This window comes from Tripterygium wilfordii, chromosome 12 (assembly GCF_013401445.1).
Source record: "Tripterygium wilfordii isolate XIE 37 chromosome 12, ASM1340144v1, whole genome shotgun sequence".
Taxonomy (NCBI): Eukaryota; Viridiplantae; Streptophyta; class Magnoliopsida; order Celastrales; family Celastraceae; genus Tripterygium; species Tripterygium wilfordii.
In genome coordinates, this window is record NC_052243.1 from 10896476 (window position 1) to 10923062 (window position 26587).

The 26587-nt window shown below is 38.0% G+C and overlaps 2 protein-coding genes, 1 long non-coding RNA gene and 1 pseudogene across 9 annotated transcripts; 2 read left to right on the plus strand and 2 right to left on the minus strand.

The window, feature by feature from the left end:
* Window positions 1–3504: 3504 nt before the first annotated feature.
* Window positions 3505–5141, minus strand: LOC120010321. Its single transcript, XM_038861092.1, has 2 exons — window positions 4290–5141; window positions 3505–4189 (listed from the first exon to the last, which is right to left on the minus strand). The coding sequence occupies exons 1-2, from the start codon at window positions 4924–4926 to the stop codon at window positions 3570–3572; spliced, it is 1257 nt and encodes a 418-aa protein (XP_038717020.1). The 5' UTR covers window positions 4927–5141; the 3' UTR covers window positions 3505–3569.
* A 1536-nt stretch (window positions 5142–6677) lies between these two features.
* Window positions 6678–12383, plus strand: LOC120010608 (annotated as a pseudogene).
* A 383-nt stretch (window positions 12384–12766) lies between these two features.
* On the minus strand, window positions 12767–20404 carry LOC120011368 (histone-lysine N-methyltransferase ASHR1). 3 transcript variants are annotated; one of them, XM_038862469.1, is made up of 14 exons: window positions 20211–20404; window positions 19529–19674; window positions 18850–18984; window positions 18110–18164; window positions 17637–17755; window positions 16748–16836; window positions 16366–16447; window positions 16098–16202; window positions 15914–15998; window positions 15721–15840; window positions 15383–15489; window positions 14849–14918; window positions 13735–13798; window positions 12767–13289 (listed from the first exon to the last, which is right to left on the minus strand). In XM_038862469.1, exons 1-14 carry the CDS (start codon window positions 20308–20310, stop codon window positions 13121–13123), a joined length of 1446 nt encoding a protein of 481 aa, XP_038718397.1. In that variant the 5' UTR covers window positions 20311–20404; the 3' UTR covers window positions 12767–13120. The 3 variants fall into 3 exon arrangements, with proteins under 3 accessions (XP_038718397.1, XP_038718396.1, XP_038718398.1); XM_038862468.1 differs by having other exon boundaries at window positions 15914–16004; window positions 20211–20399; XM_038862470.1 differs by lacking the exons at window positions 17637–17755; window positions 18110–18164 and having other exon boundaries at window positions 15914–16004; window positions 20211–20398.
* A 58-nt stretch (window positions 20405–20462) lies between these two features.
* Window positions 20463–25573, plus strand: LOC120011369. 5 transcript variants are annotated; one of them, XR_005471011.1, is made up of 6 exons: window positions 20463–20871; window positions 20954–21025; window positions 21111–21242; window positions 22540–22644; window positions 24699–25090; window positions 25237–25573. It is a non-coding gene; the product is annotated as an uncharacterized LOC120011369 (long non-coding RNA). The 5 variants fall into 5 exon arrangements; XR_005471009.1 differs by having other exon boundaries at window positions 20465–20871; window positions 24699–24815; window positions 25015–25573; XR_005471007.1 differs by having other exon boundaries at window positions 20470–20871; window positions 24699–25573.
* Window positions 25574–26587: the final 1014 nt, after the last annotated feature.

Consider the following 26587-nt stretch of genomic DNA (forward strand, 5'->3'; position numbering starts at 1 on the left):
TTCGATATTGCCTGACATGTTTCATTCAGCTAGAGTACTTCAGCAAGAGTGGTGTGCATTGTCCTTCTTCTGGTCCATCTGTAGCCTCCTGTACTGCTCTCTGATTGAATTTCTTTTGTTGCTTAACAAGGAGCTCATCCGTCATATTGGACTCCACCCTACATGGTAAAATCTGGTCACACGAGCCTTCCGTCCCATGTGTACCAGACAATTTCATGACCTTTGCCCCATGGGATGGCTTCAAGGAAATTTGCTTGACATGGTAGCTGAATTCAGGATCTCTTGCTTTTGTAAGGAATTGATCCTGATAACTTACTACCAAGCCACCTCCTTTGAAATTTGCCCTCCAATTCGATTCACTTCCTCACAGCTCCTTCTCTACTCAGAGTAAAAGAGGCAGAGTGTTAACCACTAAGGAAAGAAATTTCATTCCCTAGGGGATCTTCCCCTACTTGTATTGACCTGCTTGGATTTGTGTTTTAAAGATTTAAGTGAGAAGGGTTAAAATGGTACCAGAAATTTAAGAAGGAAGGATCTTCATATACTACTAAAATGGTCCCAGAAATCGAGTCCTGGTCCAGCAACTGACCCTAACCCAACATGGTGTGTTCTAGTAATGTGAAATATCAAGATCTAGGCCCACCAGACCAACCTAGCACAATAAGCCCTCATACCTAATGTTTTAACTTTTAAATATCAGAATCGGAATCACAACTCATAACAGTGAGGGGTCCGGTATACGGTTCAACTGGCGAGCCATACAATAAAAAAAAAAAAAATCTGAAAAATCATAACAAATCATTAAAAAAAAAGTTGTAAAATAACAGAAAATACTAGAAAATTCAAAAAAAAAAAAAAAGAGACAAAGTATACCAAAATTAAACATAACATTAGATCTCAAATATCATGACATTAACGATCTAAAATAATCAAAGTAATGTACCAAATCAAAGAAGTCCATGAAATTACAAACTCATCTCGGGCTTGTTTGGATAGATATTTTAGAGAGTTAAGTGGGGAGGGTTAAGAAGAGAGGAGTAACTTCATCTTGCGTAAGATTGTAAGATACAGAGCTAAGTGGGGTGAAGGAGGGAGAATTTTCCCCTCACTTAACTCGTTAACTCTACATTTTGTCACCGCTCAATTTGGGATTGTGGCGTGAGAAAAAAGTTTGTTTATTATTTCCAAAATCATCCATACAAATTTTTCACTCATTTCAATTTTAATAAAGGTATTTTTGTAACTCACATCTCTTTTAACTCTCATTTAACTCTACATTATATCCAAACAAGAGTGAGTCAATGTAATCCTCTCCCTCCATTAATTCTATTGTACTATTCATTTTTCAATCCAAACAAAGCCTAAAATTCCTAACATAACCAAAGTACCAAACTATATAAGTCAATAAAATCAAAACATCCTAATAATCACTTCACAATTGACATTGAAAGTTAGTGACACCGACAAAGTACAAACCCGGAATTTAAGTGTAATCGTACGGGTAGACGGGCGGGTACCCGGTTCAACGGATCGAATCCGCGGATTTAATACTCATACCACGCTCGGTTGTTGACTGTCTTGAATACTCTTCTTTCTCATGCTACGTCTTTTTCTTCTCGGCAAGTGTTCTTCAATCTTCATGTCGTAAAAGTATGGTGGTCCAGTACTCATTTTGAGAAACCAGTGAGACCACTTTGTAGCTTTAATGGCCTACTATGGACGACAAGACACACGGCCCCCATGATTGTCCAGGCCATGGGGTTGGAACTTGGAGGTCAAAAATAAATGAATTGGTCATTTTTCATGTGTGTCTATTGGTTCATCACTAGTGTCTTTTTGGTTCATTGATTTTAGTACTATGAGTTGATAGATTAGTACTGCTAATTAAGCCCATACTTAGTTGCTTAACTTTAATCAAGAAAAACCAAAAAAAAATCATGAGACAATGAGTACAAACACAAGAGTCAAAACAAAATAATACATTCGTGAATCTAGAAAATTACCAAAAATCAAGAACTCAGGCGTGACCGTCTATGCAGGCTACAAGACAAAGCCAGGGCACAAATGCTAAAGCAAGCTCAGCTTCTACTATTGGAGAAGTAAGTTGGTGACTGAATGAACCTGCGGTGGCTATGCCTCTGTTCTGTGGAGATCAGCCAAACACAAAAAGGTACTCTTAGCATTCTGACGTGGTAACTAGTCAGCATGCTTTGAAGCTGACTTGGCATTCAAAAGAGAAACAAAAAGATGCCCTTCCTCCAAATGATGTCTCAAATGGGTTAATGAAAGTCATTTTCACCATCTCAATTTTACTGTTAGATTAAGTTGAAAGTCCTGATGGACTTCAATCCAATGCTAATAGTCTAATTTTAAACTCATGTAATGTGCGCTCATCTCCGGTCAAAAATATCAACAGCTATTATAATCCCCTGCACAACTCTCTCATCAAGAGATTGGAACACCACGTCCACATCCACATTTCACATCGGATTTACATTAACTCAACTGATCCAATCAAGTGGTATGTAAGTAAAGTCCAAGCATCTCTCGCACAACAAAAACATGTGTCAAAGAGAACGTACCCTTTGAGAAATCAGACCATATGTTGGATCAAAGAAGATATTTGTTGTGTGGGTCTAATGTACCCGTCGGGCCGTTGCACACTTCGATCCCATCAAATATGTTTTCTGGGTCTATGTATCATGAAGGCGACTCAGAAGAATAAATCTGTGCGAACCCGTGATTCAAAGCGAACAATATTTGTTGATTTGTTTGGTTTCGTATTTCTCACATGATTGTTCCTTTTAACTCGCCTTGGCTTATCTTTTCTATATTTGTACTCCTTAAAAGTTTTAGAAACAAATAGAGGCAATTAAAAACAATCAATGATTTCAAACTTGACCTTCCTGTTCTTGGAAATTATTCAACCAGGCTTGAGTATTGGGGATGGCAATTTTCTTTTGTATAAATTGGTGTGCCACTAGGTGCCATTAATGTCCTGCGTTGGGTTGGGCAAATCACCTTGTAATTCAACAAGTCATGATTCTATTTCTACCATGCTTCTACAAAATTTTCTTTGTATATAATTCATGAGCCCTATGTGCAATTAATTGCCCTGTATTGGGTTGGGCAAGTCCTATTGTAATTTAATCAACCTAAAGCTCTTTCTCCCAAGTTTCCCACTTGCATCCATCAACATTCAACACTAGCTATTAAATTAATCTTGTTGACCATAATCATTTTTTTAAAATATAGACTTAAACTCGAAACATCAAATCTACGTGTATAGAAGTTTCCCATCTGAAGACACTATCAAAACCCAAGAGGTGATTACAAGGATATTGTTCATAATAGAAATCAAATTCAGGATTTTCCAAATCCATACGATTTGACCCCAAAAAGATTCATCACTCTTGCTCTAAGCTAAGTGGTTCACAACCCAGCAATCCCCATGCATGGATCTGCCATTTATCAACATAAACATTCCAAAGAACAATAAGACAATGCAGAAATTTTCTTACAGGATAATAGATCAAATGAGAAAGTGTAGAATTGATCAAAAGCAATCACTAATAGACAACAACAAAACAAGGCAAAATAGCTTTAGGATTAAACACATACAACTCATCCAAATTAGAGTATAAACCCTCAGCACCAGCCAATGAGTCATACTCATCCATGCTTCCTTCCATGCCCTTCTTTACCCTCCCTGCAATCACCCTGCAGACCAGCATTGCCCTCTTGTCATTACCATCCTCTGCTTCAGCCTTGTCGTCGGCCTTGCCGCTTGTCGCGGTGGTTAAAATTCCATTCACATTGGCACCTTCACCGGTGGACCCTTCAGGGATCTTGAACCCATTCTTGATAATGCTACAAACGTTGCAGTTTGGGATTGAATTGCACAAGTTAGATGAACCATTTAGCCCTAGTGAGCATGTGAAGGTGGTGCAGTGGAACCTGAGGAGTTCATTGCCATCAGCTATACATCTTGGGTGTTTCTTTGAATGTTTGTTGGCCTTTGCTTTGATGGAATCTCGGTATTCTTCGAATCTGGAGATGGTTCTTTGTGTGTTCTGGACTTTGAGGATTCGATCTATTTTGCAAACTGGGATTTGTTTCTTTAGCCAGCTTGATTGGAATATGATTTCCACTATGTTCCTGCTTGTGTCCTCTGGTCCCAGTTCAGAAACTGCATATATTTGTCTAGATTATTGTTAAACTGAGAAAATGAAAATTGCGCTGAGAAAATGTGAAGATAATTTTCTTTCTAGTAGGAAATAGAGTATTACCTCCATGTCTAACAGTTTGATGAAGTTCCAGATTTTCAGGTTTCATGAAGATCTCACCACAGTCAGGACAAGAACAAATGGTGGTCCTCAGAGAAGGGTCTCTAGTGAATCCAAGAACAGGATCAACCACCATTCTACACTCATAACAGCCAGAGAATCTTCTGAATGGCATTCCTCTAAAAGACCCTCCAATGGAGGAATTAGAAGATACAGAGAGCGAAGAATTTGTTGAAGAAACAACCCCATTGAGTTCATGTAAAGGAGTTTTCATGGACCTGCTAGAGGATTCATTGTTTGAACCCATAGAAGAAGCCCTCTTCCTCTGGACTTCAGGGGATGATTCAGGCCTGTGCATGACCTTGGTATTGCTGCATAATGACCCTGAACACTTCATTTTCTTGCATTTCTTGTTACCTTCCTCTGTACCTTGTTCTTGCCGGTGCTGCTTCTGCTCTTTGTTTTGCTTCTCTGGCTTCTGCTTCTCTTGCTTCTGCTGTTGCTGAGGTTGGAGGTATTTAGAGGTGAAAAATCCTCTCATTGCCTTCCAGGAACCTGTTATCTCCAATTTTTGGACCTTTTTGTTCTGGTCTTGTTGGATTTCCTTCATTGGGTTTTTTGGGTTTCTGGGTCTAGCCATTGATGGCTATAAAATGTGGAGATTGAGCTAGAATCTCTCAGATGGAGAGCAGCTTAGGTCATTTTTGTGGGGCTTCCATTTATGATACTGTACCTATTTTGGCATTATATGTTAAGAGCTTTGCGCCTCTGCGTATGGCATCATTGGCTTGTTTATGGATAAAAAAATCTGCTGTTCAGTGACATGAGAGAGATGAGATATCTCGATCATTAGGTGAAGAAAAGCTATATGGCCCCCTCTTATTAACGTACTGGATGGGCCTTCTTTATTGTCCATCAAGCTACTTCTGCAGTGCAGACTGCAGAGTCAGGAGATTGGCTTGCTTGAGAATGGTCTGCTAACTGGACGGCCATGATCTAACGATGGGGATTTCCTACCCGTGGAACGTTCAAATTACATACTGCGATAGTCCAATGGTGGGGATTAAAGAGTTTTGTCACATCGGTTTGGTATTACTCAATCAAGTGAAATTCAACTCCTTTCCCATTGAATATGGGTTTTCTGGGCCTAAGAATCGATAACAACGGCTTATGAAGAACAAATTCATGTAGGTTTGTGTTGTAGAGCGGAGAATGTCTTCATTCTTCATTGTGGGTTAAGAATTTCAACATAGTATTGAAGTAAAGTCTCGGTCCATTAGACAGGCCTCTACGTATCCACTTATTGGATTTGACATAACCTAACGTCCTAATCCACAAGTGTGGGAGTGTCAAGATTAAAATCTCATATTGTTCTAACATAACTCAGTCGAGTGATTTATAGGCAAAGTTAACTCTTTTCACATTGAAGACATGTTTTATGAACCTAAGAATCAATGACAATGATTCATGAAAAGTAAATTCGTGTAGGCCCATGTCACATAACAGAGTTCGCTTTGAATTTCCAACATTTTGCATACTACACATGCCTAGAGTTGTCATTCTATGAATCAAACTTTGAGGTTGCTTCTTACTTATAATGATTTTATTTCCTCAAACCTCAATGAATAAAACAATTAGCCCCGTAGACAGCCTAATGTGGTATATTTGGGGCTAAGTGCACACTAATTGCACCATAATGGTGCAAGTTTTCGGAGAAAAAAAGCTGCACGATTCCTTTTGCTTGCCTGAGCATATGCCTAATCGAATAAATTTCTTTATTATATGGATTTGGAATGTCCGAAGTTCGATTTCTACTAGGAGCAATATCCTTGTGGTCATGTGATGAGTCTTGGCTCAACTTACATTGTCATTAGTTGAGAAACTTTATGTGCTTGTAGACATAACGGCCCGAATTTAAGTCTATATCAAATGTTTAAAGGATAATAATGATATTTTTCTCTGTTATCCAAAAAAAAAATGGGGTAAAACAACACACAAGAGAAACATCAAACTAGTGACCGTTGGTCACTTGGTAACGTTTAAATTTTATCTTTAAATTCCCTTTTGGCCTAGTAACTTAATCCCATGAATAAAAGAATATAATAAATTAGTTCTTGTGCTTGGGCTATTGGGCCTTATTTGTGGAAACGAATGATCTTATTCTTATGCCCGTTAAGACACTATGGACTGATAACTGGTTGGTATACACGGCCCATAACCAGAATTTTCAAACTTCAAATATGGGCCAAACCCATGGGCAAATCCAAGGGATTTCAAAATGCGCTCTATTACGATTTACAAGGTTCACGATTCGGGCCCAATGGGTTCAATTTATATGCCAGTTTTGGCCCATCAATTGAAGCAAGACACTGGAGAGCGCCAATAGGCCATTTTCAAAAAGGCTTCGTGTCGATTTCTCTCAGACGTTCTCTCCTGCTCTCAGCTATGGCAGTGAAGGGCTTTCGATATCTCAATGTTCGATTGTCTTCTCAGGAACTGGAACGATATTCGAGTTCGCTCGAATTCGATCATGCCTTCTGCTTCTTCTGATTTTACCATATTATCGTACAGAAATGCCGTTGAAATCTGGCAATGGACAGGGAGGCTAACCTTCCGGTCCCATCTGTGCAACCAACCGCTTCGAAGAATCTAATCCCTCAGATCGCTAATCCAGACACGACAACATCTTCGTCTTCATCGTTCTCTTCTTCCTCTCCTCCGCCGGATTTTCTCCGGCATGTTCAAGCAGCATTCAAGCGCCACCGCCCTCTCGGTACTAATATTCTCTCTCCATATGCTCGCACGCTCTCACACGTATTCTAATTGTGTTGTTATTTTTACGTATCTCAATTAATGGTGGCTGTTTTTACTGAATGTGGAAATTAGGGTTTCAAAACGAAGAGTGTAGGTGAATTTGAATTTGATGTCAATATTTGCTATAATTGTTATGTAGCTATACTTTATTATTATTTTTTTAAGCGGAGTATTGATATTTCATTTCTCATGTTTTTTGGAAACTTTGTGTCCATGAAATTGTGCAAGTTTAACTCGTTTCAAAATGATAAGAATTTTTTTTTTGCAAGTTAACAGCCTTTTTGTGTACTTCGGTGACTAAGTTAGCTGCCAAGGTATTTCATTCGACAATTATGTTAAGAAGTCTGTATCGCCTGAGTCAATTGTGAAGTAAAATCCTAGGATTTGGGACATTAAAACGAAGTTTGAATTATCCAATATTTTATTCAGTGATTATGTTAAGATGCTAGTATTGCCTGATTTCCCTGTAAAGTAAAATCCTAAAATCAGGGAATTAAGATGCTAGTATTACCTGATTTATTTGTGAAGTCAAGACAACATTTTCCAATTTTGAAATTTTGCCCAGACATGCCTAATTGGTTTGCTTTATATCTCTCTAAATTGAGGAATCTTCAGGTACAATGCAGTCAAGCAGTATAGGACCTAGGCGTATGTTTGTTCCCCAACGTGAAGCATCTAGAAGCTCAGCTTCTAATGTGGGCTTTAAGGTGGACACCAAGAAATCTCATGATGTTGTTTCACCTAGCCAAAGTCATGCTTTGAAAGAACCAATGGCACGACCAAAAACTGCAGCAACTGTTGTTGGGAAAACTTTGGAAGATGCATCAATTACAACACCTTCCATTTCAAGCACTCTCACCAAAACCTTTGATGATGGTATTAACCCATTTGGTGTTCCGACAGGCGACAGCTCAATTCAAGCCTGTTGCTGGTCATAAAAATGACAACATGATACCATCGTCACATGTTGAGCCTCAACACCTTGATGATCAGAAAAAAGATAAAATTTCAACTGGAATGCATGCCAGTTCTCAGGGTATTTCATCTATCCCCTTTCCTTTTGAGTTTTGACTGTTAGCTTTTGATTTTGATCTTGATATTATTCAGCTCCTGTTGCTGGGATATGTTGCCAGATTTTTTGAGTTATATAGTCAATGTTGTTTAATTCTGGAACCTGTCACCATACCCCCCCCCCCCCCAATCCTTCCCAAAACAAAATTGTCCCTTCTCTTTCAATACACAGGGACCAATGATCTAATGGATACTGAATTGGAGAACTTATCATCTCATATGGATTCACTTGCATTGACAGAATTGGAATGGGATGCAGGCAATCAAGCAGAGGTATCAACTCTTATCAATCATGAGTCGGGGAACCATAATTTTCAGAACCCAGAACCGGATATCAGCTTAAGATCTGAAGGTGGGGTTTCAACTTCATTTTCGAAAGGAAGTATAATTGTCCAGGAACAGCTGCAGGAGTTCAGAAACTTTTTAAGCCAACCTGCCACTCAATTTTCAGTTGCTGGGCCACTTTGTGCTACAACATCTGTCCATTCAACTTCAGCACCCATACTTAATTCAATGACCTATAGTTCTCAGTTGCATCCAGATAGTGGTTTTCATGTCCGAGGGCAGAGGGCAGGGGATTTAAATTTGAATTCTCAACCTCTATCCGAAAGGAATATGGTGCAGCTGTCACATAAGGAGACCTTTGGTACATTGATTAACCAGGCAGGTATTGCAGCTCAGGTTTCTTCATCGGCTACTGATAACCATCTGAGAGTTAATGAATGCGACTCGTCTAACAAGCAAGAAGACTGTGTGCCAAAAGAGAATGAAATGCCAAAGAATCCCTCTGCTCGTGTTAATGACTTGGCTGATGTACTACCTCGGGCTTCCTTGTCTGATGTGAAGTTAGATCCTTTGAAGTCAGAAAAACAGCAAAACGTTCCCAGTGGTAAAGCTGCATCAGTACCTCGTAAAAAAAATTACGACCCTGACTTGTTCTTCAAAGTCAACGGCAAGCTATACCAAAGACTTGGCAAGATAGGCAGTGGAGGCAGCAGTGAGGTCCACAAAGTCATCTCATCAGACTGTACAATATATGCACTTAAGAAAATCAAGCTCAAAGGTCGTGATTACGCAACAGCTTTTGGGTTTTGTCAGGAAATTGAGTATTTAAACAAGTTGAAGGGAAATAACAACATTATACGGTTAGTTGATTATGAGGTACTCATGTTCAACCTAGATTTGTGTATTTACTAGTATTAAAATGCAATAAGTGCAAATTCTAAAACCATCACTATGCTTCATAGCCTAACCCTTTAATCATTTGTTATATATTTGGAAATGCTGTTGACAAAAAATTTAATTGGGCTGTAATAGAGAGGGCTGTTCCAATTCGAATGCTTCATTCATTTAAATGGGTGTATGCAATCATCTGTCCACATTAATGCTTTGTTGGCAATACAGCTAATCAATCAAATAATTGTTCTCCCCTTCATAATGTACTAATATAGACACTAACAACCAAAATACTTCATATAGTTCAGGCGATCAGGCTTTTGTATCTTAGTCAAGATATAGAATTCTTGCATAGGCATTGTAAGGTATCCTTCATTGCTTTTGCTTTCAGTAATGATGGCTGATGCAGGAGGGTTTTGGTTGCTCAATCCTACACAAAATCTACATCAGTAGTTCAAAACTACATCAATGGCTGATGCAGTTGTTCCTTTAAAGGTTGTTATGTAAATGTTTGTGCTTCCAGCATATACAAAGAAGAAAAATGTTACTTGTCAAGAGACACTTCTTTTGAATTTAAATCTTGCGCTGCCGATTGAATTTCTTCAGGCTTTCTTTTTATGAGGCTTTAGAACCTGAAAAAAAAATTGATTGTGGATTTTCACTTCTAATAGTACTCTGCACCTTTCCCTTGGTATTAGGTGACAGATAAAACCTTGCTCCGGGAAGTAACGAGTGGCTCCATGAATTATAAGGATTGCAGAGTCAAGGATGATGGATGCATATACATGGTACTTGAATATGGGGAAATTGATTTAGCTCACATGCTGTCACAGAAATGGACGGAACTGGCTGGCTCTGACCAGACCATTGATGATAACTGGCTTCGATTTTACTGGCAGGTCTTTAGACTAAACCTATCATTTGTCCTGGTTACTCGTTGTTTTTATATTTAGTGTTCTATATATTTTTAATGTAATAATAATTGTTATAGAGATTGCGTTGAGTAGTGAAGGAATATCCATTTGGTGCACTCCAAACATTATTCATTAAAGATTCATGTCACCAGCCCTCAATACTTGAGGTTAAGGCTTCAATGATATCATTCATAATGAATGTGGTTGTTATACTTGTTTACTTGTAATCAGGGTAATCCTTTTCCCTTTTTCCTTTTTTTTTTTTCTATCTTTTCTGTTTTTTATTTTCACCTACACTCAGGATAGGAATATATGCTTTAGCCACTATACAGTTTTGGTTCCGTGATTGTTGCATTGCATAGCCATCATGTTATTCTCCTAGCTTTGATCGCCCTAAGCAACAGAGTATAGTTATCGAGCATAACTTTAAATTCGTATTTACTATTTTATTAATTGAAGCTGAATTGATTTTCACCAACATTTGCAGCAAATACTGCAAGCTGTAAATACAATTCATGAAGAGCGTATTGTGCACTCCGACCTGAAGCCAGCAAATTTTCTTCTTGTCAAAGGTTGTCTCAAGCTGATTGATTTTGGTATTGCCAAGGCGATAATGAGTGATACAACCAATATACAAAGGGATTCACAGGTAACCTCCATTTATGCACTACTTATTTATTCACGTACATAGTAGAATCTTTGTGATCTCTTTCATATCTCAGATGTTTTCATCTTAGATCTTCATCTCTTTTTCATTTCTCATTTCTCATTATCTATTTTTATCTTTTTGTTGAGGAATTTCAAGGGCTTGAGAGGCTTTAACATTTCCACTGCTTGTTTCTCAATGTTTTCAAGTGCACTTGTAAGCTTGTAACTTGTTCTGTTGAAAAAATGGGTGTCAGAGATTTAAACCATCCGTAAACAGGCTTCTTGAAACACATGAAAAAAGCTATGAATTTTATGGATCATAGATTCCAATAACGAAAATAGACATTTTGAAATGCTATATACTATGGGAAAACTTGCTCATGGAGTTGACCTGTTCTCCCCTTACATTTACCAGGGATTTATGATTGAAGGAAGATATTTTAATCAACTATGCCATCACGATTTTGGGAATTCTCAAAATTATATTTTTTTATCAACTATACCTTCATGACTATGCTAATTACCTGATTTGGTCATTGTAGTCACCTATCAGGCTAATGAGTGCCTTCAAGACTTTCATGTTTTTTCGGCTTAGCATTTTATCTTCTGTTACTTCAGGTTGGTACTTTGAGCTACATGTCTCCTGAGGCATTCATGTGCAATGAAAGTGATGCACATGGAAACGCTATTAAGTGTGGTCGGCCATCGGATATTTGGTCGCTTGGCTGCATACTTTATCAAATGGTCTATGGGAGAACCCCCTTTTCTGAGTACAAAACATTCTGGGCCAAATTCAAAGTTATTACTGATCCAAACCATGAAATAACATACAGACCACTTTCGAACCCATGGCTTCTTGATCTGATGAAAAAATGTCTTGCCTGGAATCGCAATGAAAGGTGGCGGATACCTCAACTACTTCAACATCCTTTTCTTGTACCGCCTGTCCCGCTGCAACCATCTTCGTCTCAAGACAATGGCTGCAAACTGCTTCAAATTATTGCTGAATCTTGTGCCAACAACCATGAAGCTGTCTTGCTGTGCCCTCAGCTCAAGCAACTATTGGTTGACCCAGTTACACCTCTAACATCTCAGTCATTTACTTCACAAGACCAACAGTCTGAGTTGCTTTCACAAATGTCAATCATTTGCTCTCAGCTTCAGGATTGTTTAGCAAAATACAGCGGCCATAACTGTAAGTGAAAGTTGTAAATCACTGCGTTTACTTTAAAATTCGGCCTTGTGAAGTCCTTGTTTGGTTTAGAAGGAGCTTTGGATGATCATGCTCACTTGTTTTCCCCCCGTTTGTTGTAATATATTATTTTTCCTGTTGTGTTATGACGTTTGAGAGAGGCTATGCTCCCCTCGAACCAGTTATTTATCTGGTATGTCTTCTATTGCAGTATGGGTATTGCTCATGCGCAGGAGGCAAATAAATTTGTCCCCATTGTTATTGTTTACCCTTGCAGAGTTTAAGGCTAGACAAGATAATAATACCAACTGCATTTGCAGCTTCTTAAGTACAAAATCTAGTATGTCAGTATGGTCTTATAAAGCGATTGTGATGCTCATCCAAGTGAAACTTCTGGGATTTTCTTGCATTGCGGACTGTCGTCAAATTAAATGCTTTGGTTCTGTCTGTTTCAGTAGTTGATGATTGAGTTGGGAGGGATTACAATTCTTTTAACTAGAATTGACAATTCTAACTAAACCCTAACCCGAGGTGATTAGTACAATCCAACAGCCCATATTGTGACAACAAATAAATGAAGTTTACTCTTCACTCTGGTAAAAAACAAATATTTGTAAAAATTAAGACAGAAAGTAAAAGTACAACTACAAAGAAAAGTGTTAAACTGATGAAAACTGTCCCTTTGTGTTCGAGCTCAAATAAAGCAATTCAGCTTATGGAAGTATCAAATCTCTGCGCAAGCCAAAAAGTACAACGGAAGGGGACGGGGGCGGGGGTGGTACGTAGAACACATAAAGGTGGAGATCAAATTTGTAAGGAAAAGTAATGCAGACATCTCCGACTCAAGCCAATCAAACATGGCAGCTGTAACCACTATGAGAACTCAACCGGATTATTCACAGCCATATAGATTGTTTATTCTACTTTTGCAAAGAGGTAAAACAGCAAAGCTGTTTTCAAAGACCTGTGAGGCAATATCATTTACTGTATATTTCAAATTCCTGAAAAGACATTGTCACTCACTCATCTTTATCAGTAGATGAAAGTTTGTAAGAGGCTTCAGCACGAGCTTCCTCCAACTTCACAAAGAGCTCTTTCATGAAAGGCGTATTCGTCCCATGGGTCTTTCGCAATATATCCACTGCCTTGGTCAGAGATATGATAGCATTCTCTGTTTCTCCATGTAACCTATAACGAATTACGATAGCAACTCCATTAAGTTCAAGATGGAGTGAGAAAACACTGTACCTCAAAAGTCTGGTTGGGGTTACAAGAATCAATACCATTCATGAGTTTGTGAACATGTAGTGTGGGAGACTTCAAGATAGGGATGGTATGCAATTTAAAATGATTACAACATCACGAGGCTTACCAGTCGTACATACTAGTTCAATTTAAAACTAAACAGACAGGTACAATTATTTATATTTAACATTACCACGGGAAACTACTTCGCTTATACTACTGTCATGGGGAACTCACATTCATGCTCTGGCAAAAATGTTTCAGCAGCACCCATAGACAGTTAGCAAACTGAGGCCTTAACTTTTGTGCTGTTTTTAGAAATGTAAATGAATTATATATTTTGTTCACATTAAAAAATCAGCCATAAAATTAATGGACAAGTTCTTACCATTCAAGTTTTCCACATGTATAGTATTGTAATCCCAGCAATGGGTGGAATCCTGTATACAATCCTGCAATGGAAAGCAAGTTAAATTATCATTGGCAGCAAGCCATGCATTCTGAAACCAGTAAACAAAAGATAAATTTGTATAGTCACTGGAGATGCAAAGCACAGCAGGGAGGGGATGCATAGCAATGGACAAGAGCATGGGGAGGACTATAAACAGGGAGGGAGGATAAGACTAAGATTTCCAAAAGCAGAGCAGGTACCCATCAACTATGGCAATCTAATGCCCTGAAAACCATGTAAATTGTTAACTAATCTGCTTCGTATATCTTGTTTAAGAATTAGCAAATAGACATGTGGCCAACTGGTGTTCCCACAATACTTGTAGGAAGTCATTTAGGGTGTTGCGGATAATAATCTGTCTACTTACATCAACCTCTTGTTTTCTATCACATTGGGCTCACTTTTGGTCCAAAATTGGTCAACAAGCATCATGTTGTGAATTTTATAGATTAGTTCCCTTTGCGCCCTTGAAAAGATGTCTACGAGCATCTTGAACTTCTTCTCCTAATACGCCAATAGTTAGAACAAGTTCTGGGTGATTAGTCAAACTCCAGAACTGTCGGCGATTAATATATTACCCAATCCTGCCCCAACCACAAGTAAATGAAACCAAAACCTGCCCATCAGGTGGGTGGAAACAATGGGTGGTCTCTGAACTAATAGATAAAGGAAAAGCCAGACTGGGGTCCACCCTAAAAATTATACAATATACTTAGTAAAAAGAAGCTATACAGTAAGTTTGTGTTCTTCGTAACCACATCCTAAAACAATACCGCTGTAGAAGTAGAAATGACAAACTATTTAAAAAATCAGGCGAGTTGAAACTGTTATCAGTGATGGGTTACCAAATAACCATTATTTATATTGATATGAGGTGCACACACAGAAACAGGCATAATCAGGCCAACTAAATACAGAGCATTCAGAATGCCACCTTTGTAGCAGACTAAGGCCCCCATATTTAGTGGTAGATTATACAGGTCCACAGAAGAAACAAGAATTTATATACATTCCATACTATATAGAAGAATCAAGAAATATCAGGACATACTTTCATACATCGGAATGGTGAATCTACAATATGAAAGAGCTTCTCCCCATTCCTCCAGCTTCATCGATATCTGAAGAAACGAACATTTCACTTTTTTCAGAGTTATAATGTGATCATTCACAAACAAACTTATAAAATTGCAACTAACCTTTTATGAAGATTTGCTTTATTTCTTCTAGTTAATAGCAATAGATTAGTTGCAATCTTGCTCAACCATTAATAAGGCCCATGAATCAAAGTAAAAGATTGAATTTTGCATCATAATGCTATGGGAGTATGGAACCCCTTCTTTTCTTTTCTCTATCCTCCTAGGGCAGTGGCAAATTGAAGCCAAAAAACCAACCTTCATCCTTCTAATAGAACATGAAGAATCTATTACTAGATAAGGGTGTCATGGACTCACGGTTGGGAGAGATGGGAGTCATGGGACCACTAGATTAACAACAAGAAGGAATAATACGAGTGAAATAAAATTAGCTCAAAGTTCACAGGAGTTAAATATATCAGAAGATGATTGAGGGTACAAAAATATACCTCTATAACTTTTTCCCGGGTTCGCAGCAAACTTATTGAAAACGGATGGCACAATTGACTCTGCAATTTCTCTATTCTCTTATACATAGACATGGCTTCCCGATGATCTGACCTCAGTCAAAGAATAAACCTTTTGATACAAACTAAGCAGATTTTCTGATCCTACATGACTGTATTTTTCAAAAGAACGACAATCTAAACTGAAACTACTGAAATGACCTCCATTAATTAATTTCAGAAAGAGCACTCGTGTATTCATATTGTTGATTATCACACCATAAAGATATACCTAGAGAGGGTAGTTATGACTTATGAGAACAAAGAGAGAAAATGGATACTGCCAGAGGACGTAGAGGTAACAGCCTTTTCTGAAACTTCTTTTATTTTCATAGCCAAATTCTTTATCTCTTCCTTGTTTCTAGCAAGGCCACAGTGCTGGCATACAAATCCTTTATCATCTGCATATCCAAGCAAATATATATCAATACTCACATAAGCCATTGCAGATTTGACTATTAACTTATCACCTACCAGAATCACGAAGTAAGAAACCATCGCACTTATGATCCTTGCATCGGTAACCTTCCAAAATTGCACTTTCCCTGACATCATCATACTGACCCTAGAATAAGATGTAATCTTAATAAAAGTGCTACCACTCCTAAAAGATACACGCTTTTAACAAGATATTCTTATAAACAATTTTCAAAAGTACCGTTTTGGAACAACGAGGGCATCTACAAGTGAAAAGGTATTGCTCTTTGAGAGACGTTTGCCGAGTCATGGTGCTTCCAGCTGTTTCTATATAGCTTATAAATACCTCACAAAAATGAAATATACAGAGATTCAAGACTTGACATGAAATAAAGAGCCAAAAATTTGAATGTTATATGTAAAGACTAGGCATGAGCATATTGTACTTGCAATACATAAAGATGTCAATTTATTGCATGTAAAGAGTCACAATGGTAGAAATGACTCACCTCAGTGCCTTTTGGTATATGTTGTACAGCACGTACCACAGCAGACTTCCCCTCAAAGACCAAAACAGAATTGGGCAAACAGCTGTAGCACGAGAAATATTTAGCAAACTCATAGCATGAGCACAAAAACTGGCAGAGAACAATGGACCATAACTGTAACAGTCCGGCCCTCCGCACTAGCAACACTTTGTCCACTTTGGGCCAACTCATATTGGCCCGCACGACTTTGTCTTCCTAGGCCCAGCACCAGCCCATACTGGTTTGAGCCCAAGAAAAGTGTTTACTACTAGTTTGGGAGTTTGACATATTATATTATGTACCAAGCTTGATAGTGCAGAGGCTCGTGGCCTCGACCACTAGAGCCAGGTGCTACAATAACTACCTGTGATTGATTATGGAGATAACAGGGTAAAGTCCTGTCCCTAGCGGTCTCAGTTCACTATCACAAATTGTGTGTGCATTGCACGCAAACTGCATTAAATCAAAAGGAGACAAAATTTCAGTTTCAATTTCTTAGAACATCAGTCTTTCTCAGAGATAGTAATCTTATTGTAACATTTTTCCTCAATTAGAAATGATTATATTGAGGAATGATTATAAGCCATGCCCCCACCCACCCCCCAAAAAGAAAGCAACAAAGTTGCCACATCACAATAGCAAGTCATTTAGGCCCCTGCCCCTACTTTTGAATTTTGTTGGATTGCAGGACACATCGAGTTTTCAATACAATATAGAAATTCCCAATCACCTAATACGAAAAGTTATGTAGCCTCCAGCACATGTGCATAGCAAATCTCAACAAACATATTTTAAAAAAAACACAACATATGTCACAACTTCAAGTAAAATGCAAGGAGTTCTTGCACAAAAAAATATTATAGAATCTAGGCTTCACACAAGAGAGAAGGTGAATTGTGAGGATTTAAAACTTATGCCCAATTTGAAGTTTCAGCTCATTTGTGCACTTCTTCGCTAGATATTTCCCTACAGATGATTATGCATTTCTTCGATTACTTGAAATATCTCAACCTCAAGTGTTAGGGTTTTATGATTTCACTACACGAGTGGCGTCTATTGTATGTATTCAAAGTGCTTGGGAAGCATTCCCTTGTGCAACTCTTTAAACTTGAAATTACTTCTGATAGAAAAAGAAAGGGTAATTATACCAACCACGATCATAAAACTCTAACAGCAACTACCCCTAAACGAATGAGATATTAACCACATAGTGCCAATCAATGAATAAGATATAAGCCCTATATCCAGGTAACCTTTGAAAAAATTTCTGCAATCTCTTTTATATTGATTTCAGGACACTGAAGAATTAAGTTGACAAGGTTGGCCATCTGTGCATATAGCACCAGTTGCTTCTCGTCAATGTTTGACATATCTTTTCTAAAATTAAGGCCTTACAAAACTTAGGCTGGGCTGCCCCATTTTACAATCCTATCACTGAAGATAACAACAATTAGTAGGTAAAGGTAAACAACACTCATGCACAAGGCTCCCAAATTGGGCGAGATCGAGGACATGCAAAATGTACGCAGACCTTATCCCCACATAATATGTGGAGAGACTGTTTCTAATAATTGAACATGTGACCTCTAGGTTGCACCCCTGCAACTCTAACATTGGGCCACAAGTTATAATTAGGAAAGACTAAACGGAACTTTGACATGCCAAAAAAGTGACGAAAACAGTATAGTTACGGATCAAACCCAAGCAGAAATTCAATAAAGGATACGAGCCACCAATTCCTTCACCAAATCGTAGTTGTCTGTGGCAGTAGAAGGGATAACCTAACATTCAAGGAAAGTAAAAAAATTAAAGGCTTGAATGCATTCCTTCGTTAGTCATACAACTTCATTCAGCTCCTCCAACAAAATCTCAAAATTTAACAGCTATAGTGGGTACAACCCAGCAGGTACTCCTTTATACTAGAGAATCCTTAAATGATGACTGTCATTTGTACATACTACAAATAGTTCAAAGTTTCCCCAATCAAGGCAAGATTCTATCATGGAAAATGAAGGTTTTAATGTAAATCGATTATCGACGTCACCATATGTTAAGTCCGCTAAAAAGTCACGAAGAAACTGAAAGTTGTTCACGGGTAACATGTCTAAGTTAAAATAACCATTAATTCCTCCAGGGAAGATGTTTCTTTGTACTTATCCTGAAATGCAAATTCAGTTAGAAATGCTATCCCAACTTTCCTAACCTAATCAATTAATAATAGAGCATGAGCTATCGTACAAATCCGGCAATGTTGCAACAGATCCACAAACATGCTAACCAGTAATTTTCTGTGGTGGTACCAATTCTATTTAGCACACAGAAAGCATAAGTAAGCTGTCACAGCAAGTCCAAGACCTTAAGAGTGCATCATTATCAGAGCATCAAAGACAAGAATTCCTTAATTAACGGTAAATTAGGAAAACATAAATGTATGTAACAAAACATAGGCCAAGGTAAATTAACTACCTTCTCACTTTGCAATTTTCTACGAAGATAGAGTTTCACCATCAGACGTATGGAAGATGTCACAGATTTGCGCCTGCTCTTGTCAAGCTTAGAGAAAGTAGTGCATTCAAGTCGATGTAACTTCCATTCTGACTTCTGAAAAATGTAGTACAATACAGGTATAAAGCTAATATAGTTTTTGAATGGAAGTGTAAGGCTAATGTAAACAGAAGAGAAAAGTCCAAAATAGTCTATAGATCTTTTATTAATTCTTTACACAGCTTTCACAGAGATGTCTAACCAAAAATGAGATAACAAGTTAACAACCCACTCCAATTTACAAACTTCTTTGTCTTGTCTTTTTATCAAAAATAACCAAAAATGAAGAATTCTCCAGAAAACATGAAAAATTATAATTCAGACGGCCATATTTGTCATCACCACCACCTTCATCAAGCATTCAAGCCTTTATCTCAAAAAAATTGACAAATAACACATCCATACAACTCGGATTTAGTAAACATTACTTTGGCCGTTCAGAAGTTTATGCTGGATATTCTATTGCATCAGCCTTTTGGAGCCAGAAATTAATGAAAGTAATTATAGAAGCCTTGACGTAGAGAAATTCATGTGAAATTTAACAGCATAAAAAAAAACAAACAAGCGGAATACCAAAGCAAGTCACTGGATAGGGAGATACCTGGCATGTGCTTCCACAGTACCATGCAACTTGACAAGCTGAGCACTTCTTAAGGTTACCTGATGTGAAACACCCATCGCATCTTGACTCAGCCGGGGTATTATTTGGTACACAGACATAAGGCTCCTGGCTAATAATGATTTCTCCTGCCATATTATAGCATCATTAGGACAAGGTCAAACAAACACATGTTTCATTGTAACAGTTAGAGCACATCGTATGCAGGTCTCTAGAGAATGGGCGGGCTCCTAATCCATGTCATTATCTCTTTAAGCAGTATTACCAAGACGAATAAAAATGTATAGATTAACAATTTAACATCTTAAACGGTTAAACCCTTTGCTACAAGCAGCAACACGTTTTGTTTTCTCTACAACAGATTACATATTGTCTGCTACATTTTAACCGACCGTACTATAAGTATAACGCCCAAAGCTAAATAACCCCAACCAATAGAAAGGTGAACTAATGAAGGCTGATGGACTAAACTCGTCAGGACAAGTTCTCCAAGTCGGGGAAGATGATTGAGCATGGTAGCAGCAACCAGACCAAGGTTTGTGAAAGACGAGCCAATGATAGTTCCAATGTTCAAACACGCAACGAAATGATAAATCTTCTACCCATAATGTAGAGGACCTTGCAACTATTCGATGAAATTACCAAGAGAGAGTGAGAGAGAGACCTGGATGAAAATCTCTAGTGGTGAAGAGGCATCGGCCTTTATCTGCAAGATTAGACACAGTTAAACTATGATCGCGCAGAGCGCTCTTCAGCTCCTCCATCTCCACAGGAGCTATCACGCTCTGGTACTAGACGCTTCCAAATACTCGCTGTTCTTTGGCGCTTTCTTTTTCTTATAATTTTTCTTTCCTTATTAATTTCGATTTATCGATGGGACCCATATTAGAGGTCCCATGGCCACAACTCAAACGGGTCTAGATGCGTCGGTGACAATTGCATCCAACCCGCCTCACAAGCTCTTCGTTCTCTTCAAGACTGATCTCTGCAAATAGGAATACCTCCAGTCTCTCTCCATCAGGAGCCGCTGCTGGTTTTATATATGCATATGCGTCAACGGGTGCTAATTTTGCAGCATCAAAGGTTTGAATATTTCTTCTCAAGTTCCTGTTGAATTCAGCAATGGACAGCAATTCGTATCGTACGCTAGCGCTCTGCCGGAAATCGAGCTCTGAGAACGAAGTAGCGAAATCACTGAAGAAACAATAACTCTGTTAAACTTCCTGATAATAGCGAAGTATCGATACTTTTGCGCTCAGATATGGATGATAAAAGAATCCAAAGAACGGTCCTTCAATGCCATCCACTCAAGACGTTGTGTCACAGTAAGCATCAATGTCATGGAATTTTCGATTCTTGTTTGTTGCGAGTGATTTCAGTTAATTAAGATATTAATTTTTGTTTTAGTATTCGGCAGCAACTTTGGTGAGCTTCCAATTGGTGCCGTTTGTGTTGCAGATGTTCAATACAAAGGAAGAGGTTTGTATGATACTTTCTGACCTAGCCAAATGCCATATCAAATATTAGAACTTAATGGTGAGATGTGATACCCGAGTCGGTGCAGGTCGGTCGAAGAATGTGTAGGAATCTCCTTAGGCTGCCTTCTATTTTCTCTTACAGTGCAAATAGAGGATGGATGAACGGTGTCTATGCTCTCTTGCAGTCACAGAGACAATAAAAGATGTGTGACATAAATGTAAGTGTTTTTGGTCTTAGGCTTTACTTTTTCAGTAAGTTAATAAGGAAGATAGCAAACAAGAGTTTTCTCTAACTTTATTTTTGATAATATTTCAGTTCAACCTGTTGGGCTTAAGTAGAAAGTACAGCAAGTTAAACAAGGAAGACTAATACGGGGACGGAAGAAATATGCCTAGAAATATGGATCTGTTAAGTTAGTTGTGATCAGGATTCAGGGCAATTGTGTCGCATTTTGGTGTACAAGTTTACCTTTTCCTTGGAGTGGATATTTTATTTGTAATGGCATCTGCTTATTTATGGTAGCCATCATTTTCTATCAAGATATGCTTGTGGTCATTAATCCAATGGGTTCAGTATATAGGAAGATAATTTTCAATTGCATGCAGAGTGTTCCTGTTAGGAAATACAGTGCCATTACAACTTGTTGGATTGTGGTAATAAGTGATGTAGTTCTTAAAACTACGAATGTAAAATTTGTGTATAGGATTGAACAACCAAATCCCTGATTTTAGAACAGTTTACCCTGAATCTCTCAGGTACAATCGGATAGTCTCACCTTCCCCTCTCAGCCTCTCACCGAGCTTGCAAAGGAATCTCTCCTATTGCAAATTATTTTCGTAAAATTTCAGACTACTCATTACCAAGGGAAACAAGCCTTTAAATAGAAGTTACAATGAAATCCTACTAATATTAGAAAACCTAGAAGCACATAGGCTTCATGGCCAAAGGCGGACAGCCGGCCCTTATTGTAAATAAAAAAGGGAATCCTTTTCTAAAAGGATTCCTGACACACAATTAAAAGGAAATCCTCTTATAATGAGGATTCCAAAAAAAAAACTAATTTTAAAGAAGCCCTTGTCTAATAAGGATTCCTATAAAACTTAATTTAAAGGAAATCAGAAATCCTACTCTAATAATGATTCCTGAGTGACCTTGCATCAATAAGACTTAGTGGGACTTTTTAGTTTGTTGTGGTTGCTATTATATAAAGGGCCAAACTTTGAATTCTGAAGAAATTTTCTCTATTTATAGATGATGTTTACACTTTCATTTAGGATTCCACACTTTGAATTAACTTGTGAGTTTGGAGCTTAGAAATTGTACTCTTGAATTTGGGACGTCTGACACCAAAATCGGTTGCTTGTTTTCCTCAGACTTAGTATGTAGATAAGGTCCATGCCTATTACATTTGAAAGGCTGGTTAAATCCTATAGAGAACGGGAAACTAAGCTTGATATTGAAGGTATTGGTTTAAATGTTGATAGCAAGAAATTAACGACATGCTTGAATTACAGGCTAAGAGAATTGTGTGCTGCTGCTTATCAATTGAGAAGAGAAGATTTACTTGCAGCATTTTTTAACAAATTTGAGAACTTTTATGACCTTTTTCATATAGCAAGGTGATGTTTTAATCATTGCTTTGCCACTTCCATTGTCATTCTCTCTTTGTTTTTCAAATATTGATGTTTTACTTTTTTCCTAGTTTTGTTCAGTGTGATTTGACTTGGTTTTGGCAAGGGTGATTCATCGCATGAATAAGCTAAACCAATAAGCTGTTTGGATTTTTTTTAGAGTTTGGCTTAATGTGACATTGGCTTAGTTCATCTATTTCATTCCAATAGTCAAACTTTTTCTATGTGTAACCTAGATCATGCAATGATTCTTCCGGCTTCTAGATGCCAATGGTACTGCTATTTCTGTGAACTAATTTTACTGCATGTAGTTATCTTCTATTGTCCTTTAAGGACAGAAGATAGTTACACCATTTGCTTCCATACACCACACAAAAAAGACAAATGAGGTCATATCAATTTAGTTTTGAAGGTAATGGACTTTTCATCAATGTCTTTGAAAGTAAGAAAGATAAAGGCAAAATTTTTCAACATAGCTGAACTTTGTCGGATGGAACTTTTTTTTAAGCTTGTATATTTTGGGCCACTGGATTGTTGCATAGTTACGATCCTCATTGGAATATCGTTTTATCATCCATAAACTTCTTGCAAGTAGCTAGAGTACCCTCATTCCACAGTTCACCAAGAATGGCAATAAAATAAGGAATATCAAATAAAGTTAGAATTTCAAATGGTTATTGTTACTGCAAGCATCAGTGCAATTTCCCTTTGTCTGTTATATATTATTTAGGTTTTAAATCAGTGGTTCTATGGCATCTGCTCTGACTAGTCTGAGCAATCAACTGCTTCTTATTCAGATACTTAAGCGGCGATTATTGTAGAAATTTTTTTGAATCTTCCACACCTACAGCTTGCTCAACTTTTCTGGCTTTCATTTTCACTGGTCATTTCCTAGTCGTTTACTGCTGCAATCATAGTCGTGGGGAGGATTAACCCGAGTGTTATCCATAATTTTTTTTAGTGCCGGTACCAGATTTTCATTCCAACTGAGGAAAAACTTCTGAGACCTTTCTACTCACCTGACCTTCCAGCCTAGACGCCTGAACATCTAATAACTGTAAATGGTTTCTTACTGCTTGATGACTCTCTGGCAGTAATTAATGTGGGTCCAAGCATATCTGTGATTGTTAGAGAGACTATAGACTTCTGATTCTGAACATATATGTTCATATCTTGGATTTCTCTTTTGGTTTCCACTATAGTGGAGCTTCCTGAATCCAAGTCATCTTAAAATTTTTTAGCAAAGCTAGCTTCTGCTGCATGTGATTTAGCTATTGTTGGATATGAACTCTTGCCTTTGTCCATTTGACTTTGGAGACATGCTGACCTATTCATGCATCAGTGAACGACAATGAGCACAGCTTGTTCAGTTCTTCCTTGTTCCTCTTTTATTAGGAGGGTTTTCTTTTCGGCTGTTGATGACAAAACTCAGGATCTATATCTGCCCATAAGTCATTCGTCTAGCTGCTGGGCTAGATAATTGTTGAGAATACAACTTTCCTTAGTAATGAGCAAATTTTTGTCAGTTTAGCAAACATGCATGAACCATGCTTTGTGTTGGAAGCAATTCATTTTAAAGTACCTGATTTGAGATTTGGGTGCATCATGTCGAGAGTTCAAATAGTGAAGATTTGATACTTTGTGCACTTAGTAGTTCGCTTTGATAGTTTCCATGTACAATGCTAATTTGAATGTGCTGCCCTTCATCAATAATTGACAACTGTGTGTTGTCTGCATTAGTGAAAAGACGGCACCTAGGGACCATGTTATTCTGACTATCTTTTCAAGAGTTGGGACATGCCAAATATATTGGTCATCAGACTTAACGCTTTGTGCCTTTCACAACTTGTTTATCTGCATCAACAATTAGTTATTTCCTTATCATCATGTTGGCTTCCACCAGAATTTCCAAACTTTCCATATGTGTGGTAGTCAATGTGTGTTGCTGATCTTACATTGGTGCATTAGGATGCACAACCAAGATCATAATCTTACATTGGCTTATGGCTGATCTCACGTTGTTTCTTCTCATGTGGCTGCAGTTTTGATTTCTTCAAAGGACTAGTCAGAAGGAAAATTCAACGAAGATCCTTGTCATTCTACCTTTTCCCAGTGGATACAGTCATGAAGTTACAAAATGGTTGCTATTATGGATGCCGGTACTTAATCAATTTATTGAATTATATAGACTAGTAGAATGACATTAGAGCTGTTTGATTATCCACGGGAATGGTCTTTGAGCTGTTTGATTCCTTTTACAGTTCTAGCAAGCTCGTATTGTAGTTCAAGATATTCTCATTTTGATGCAAATATGGATTGTACTGCCTCTTACCAATGTTGCTTGAAAGAGACATGCAGGATGAAGATTCTTTTTTCCAAGTAGATGAATGGTTGATATCTTGGGGGACCAGTTCAGTCCAACAATCCGACATTGGTATGTCCTATGATATGTTGTTATTTGTCTCCTTCTTCCTTTTCCTCTACATATCTGTCTCTATTTTTCTTAAGAATGGAAGGATACTATCACCCCCACACATGTAGACTGACAAAGGTTTTGGTGCAACTGATATTTAGTTGTAGTTGGGGTCCATGATGCAGTGACACTGTCTCCTACGGAATTGTGGAATTATATTGAGGTTTAAGTTTTTCCTCAAGAGGGCTACAAAGAGCATGTGAGTGAAAACCCATACTTTCTTTTTTGTCTGTGTCGTGTATGAAATCTTGGATGGTCTATGTCTTAAGTTTATGGTCCCCCAAAACATAATTAAACCCCCTCCCCCAAAATTATTTTTAATTTCATGTCCAAGACTTGTTCAAACATTTGTAGTAAAATTGTAATAGCCCGTTGCTCTATATTAGTAACACTTTGTCCGTTTTGTGAATAGTCCATACTGGCTCGTACGGCTTTGTCTTCTCATGGTCAGCATCAGCCCATACTAGTTTGAGTTCCAGAAAAACACTTATTATTAGTTTGATTTATTATATTCTTTATTTCACATCTTTCCATGGGAGACGTGAGATGGGAGACTTAGTCCATCACCACTTGATAGCTTGCCTAGAACCACCAAACTTAACATTGCGGAGTCTTGTGGCTTGACCTATTCGAGCCGGGTTCTACAGAAATTGTAAAGAACTGATGGGATTAAAATTCAACCCAAGAGCCACAGACTAATGAGCTTTTGTCTCCCTTGGGCTTCTCTTGGTTAAGATGTGTTGAACTCCTTGTCTCCATTTGGTGTTTGTGGGGGGGGGGGGGGGGGGGGGGGGGGGGGGGTGTGGTCCTATAGGATTGCTCAATAATTGTCTCGTTACCTGACCGAGTCATGGCCATAAAATATTAGAGATATTTATAGTCTTGTTACATCAAGTATATGCATAATCAAATTAAAAGATTGTAGACATGGCTTTATATATTTGAGATGGACAGCTCTAGGTCATAATAGTTATTATTATACACTATATAATGATAGTCGCATATAGGGGTGGCAAAAATTCGATTATGGGTCGGATGATATCACATGTTTACAAAATATTTACATGTCCGGACTCTAATTCGAATTGGATTTCGGATGTACTTAATTGATCTCCTGCTAATCATGCGCATTAACAAGATACTTATGTTTACCGATGGGACTCTTTTATGGTCGTCGGATTCTCTCTCAACCTTTATATGCTGGCCATGTGATGTTCCACAACACACTGGGACTGATTCTTCTTCATCTTTTACACTCTTAAAAGAGAAGAATAATCCGCGTCCACATTTGTTTTTTTTGTTTTTTTTTTTTTTGAAAGGCCCACAGGTCACACACACGTTAAGCCATACCCGAGGGGCATGAAGGCCACCACTGCGGATGGAAAACTACCCAAATCCCAAACCCCCTTGGTGAGAATAGGAGATAGCCTGGTTAGTCAGGTTGTCTGCCCAGGACCT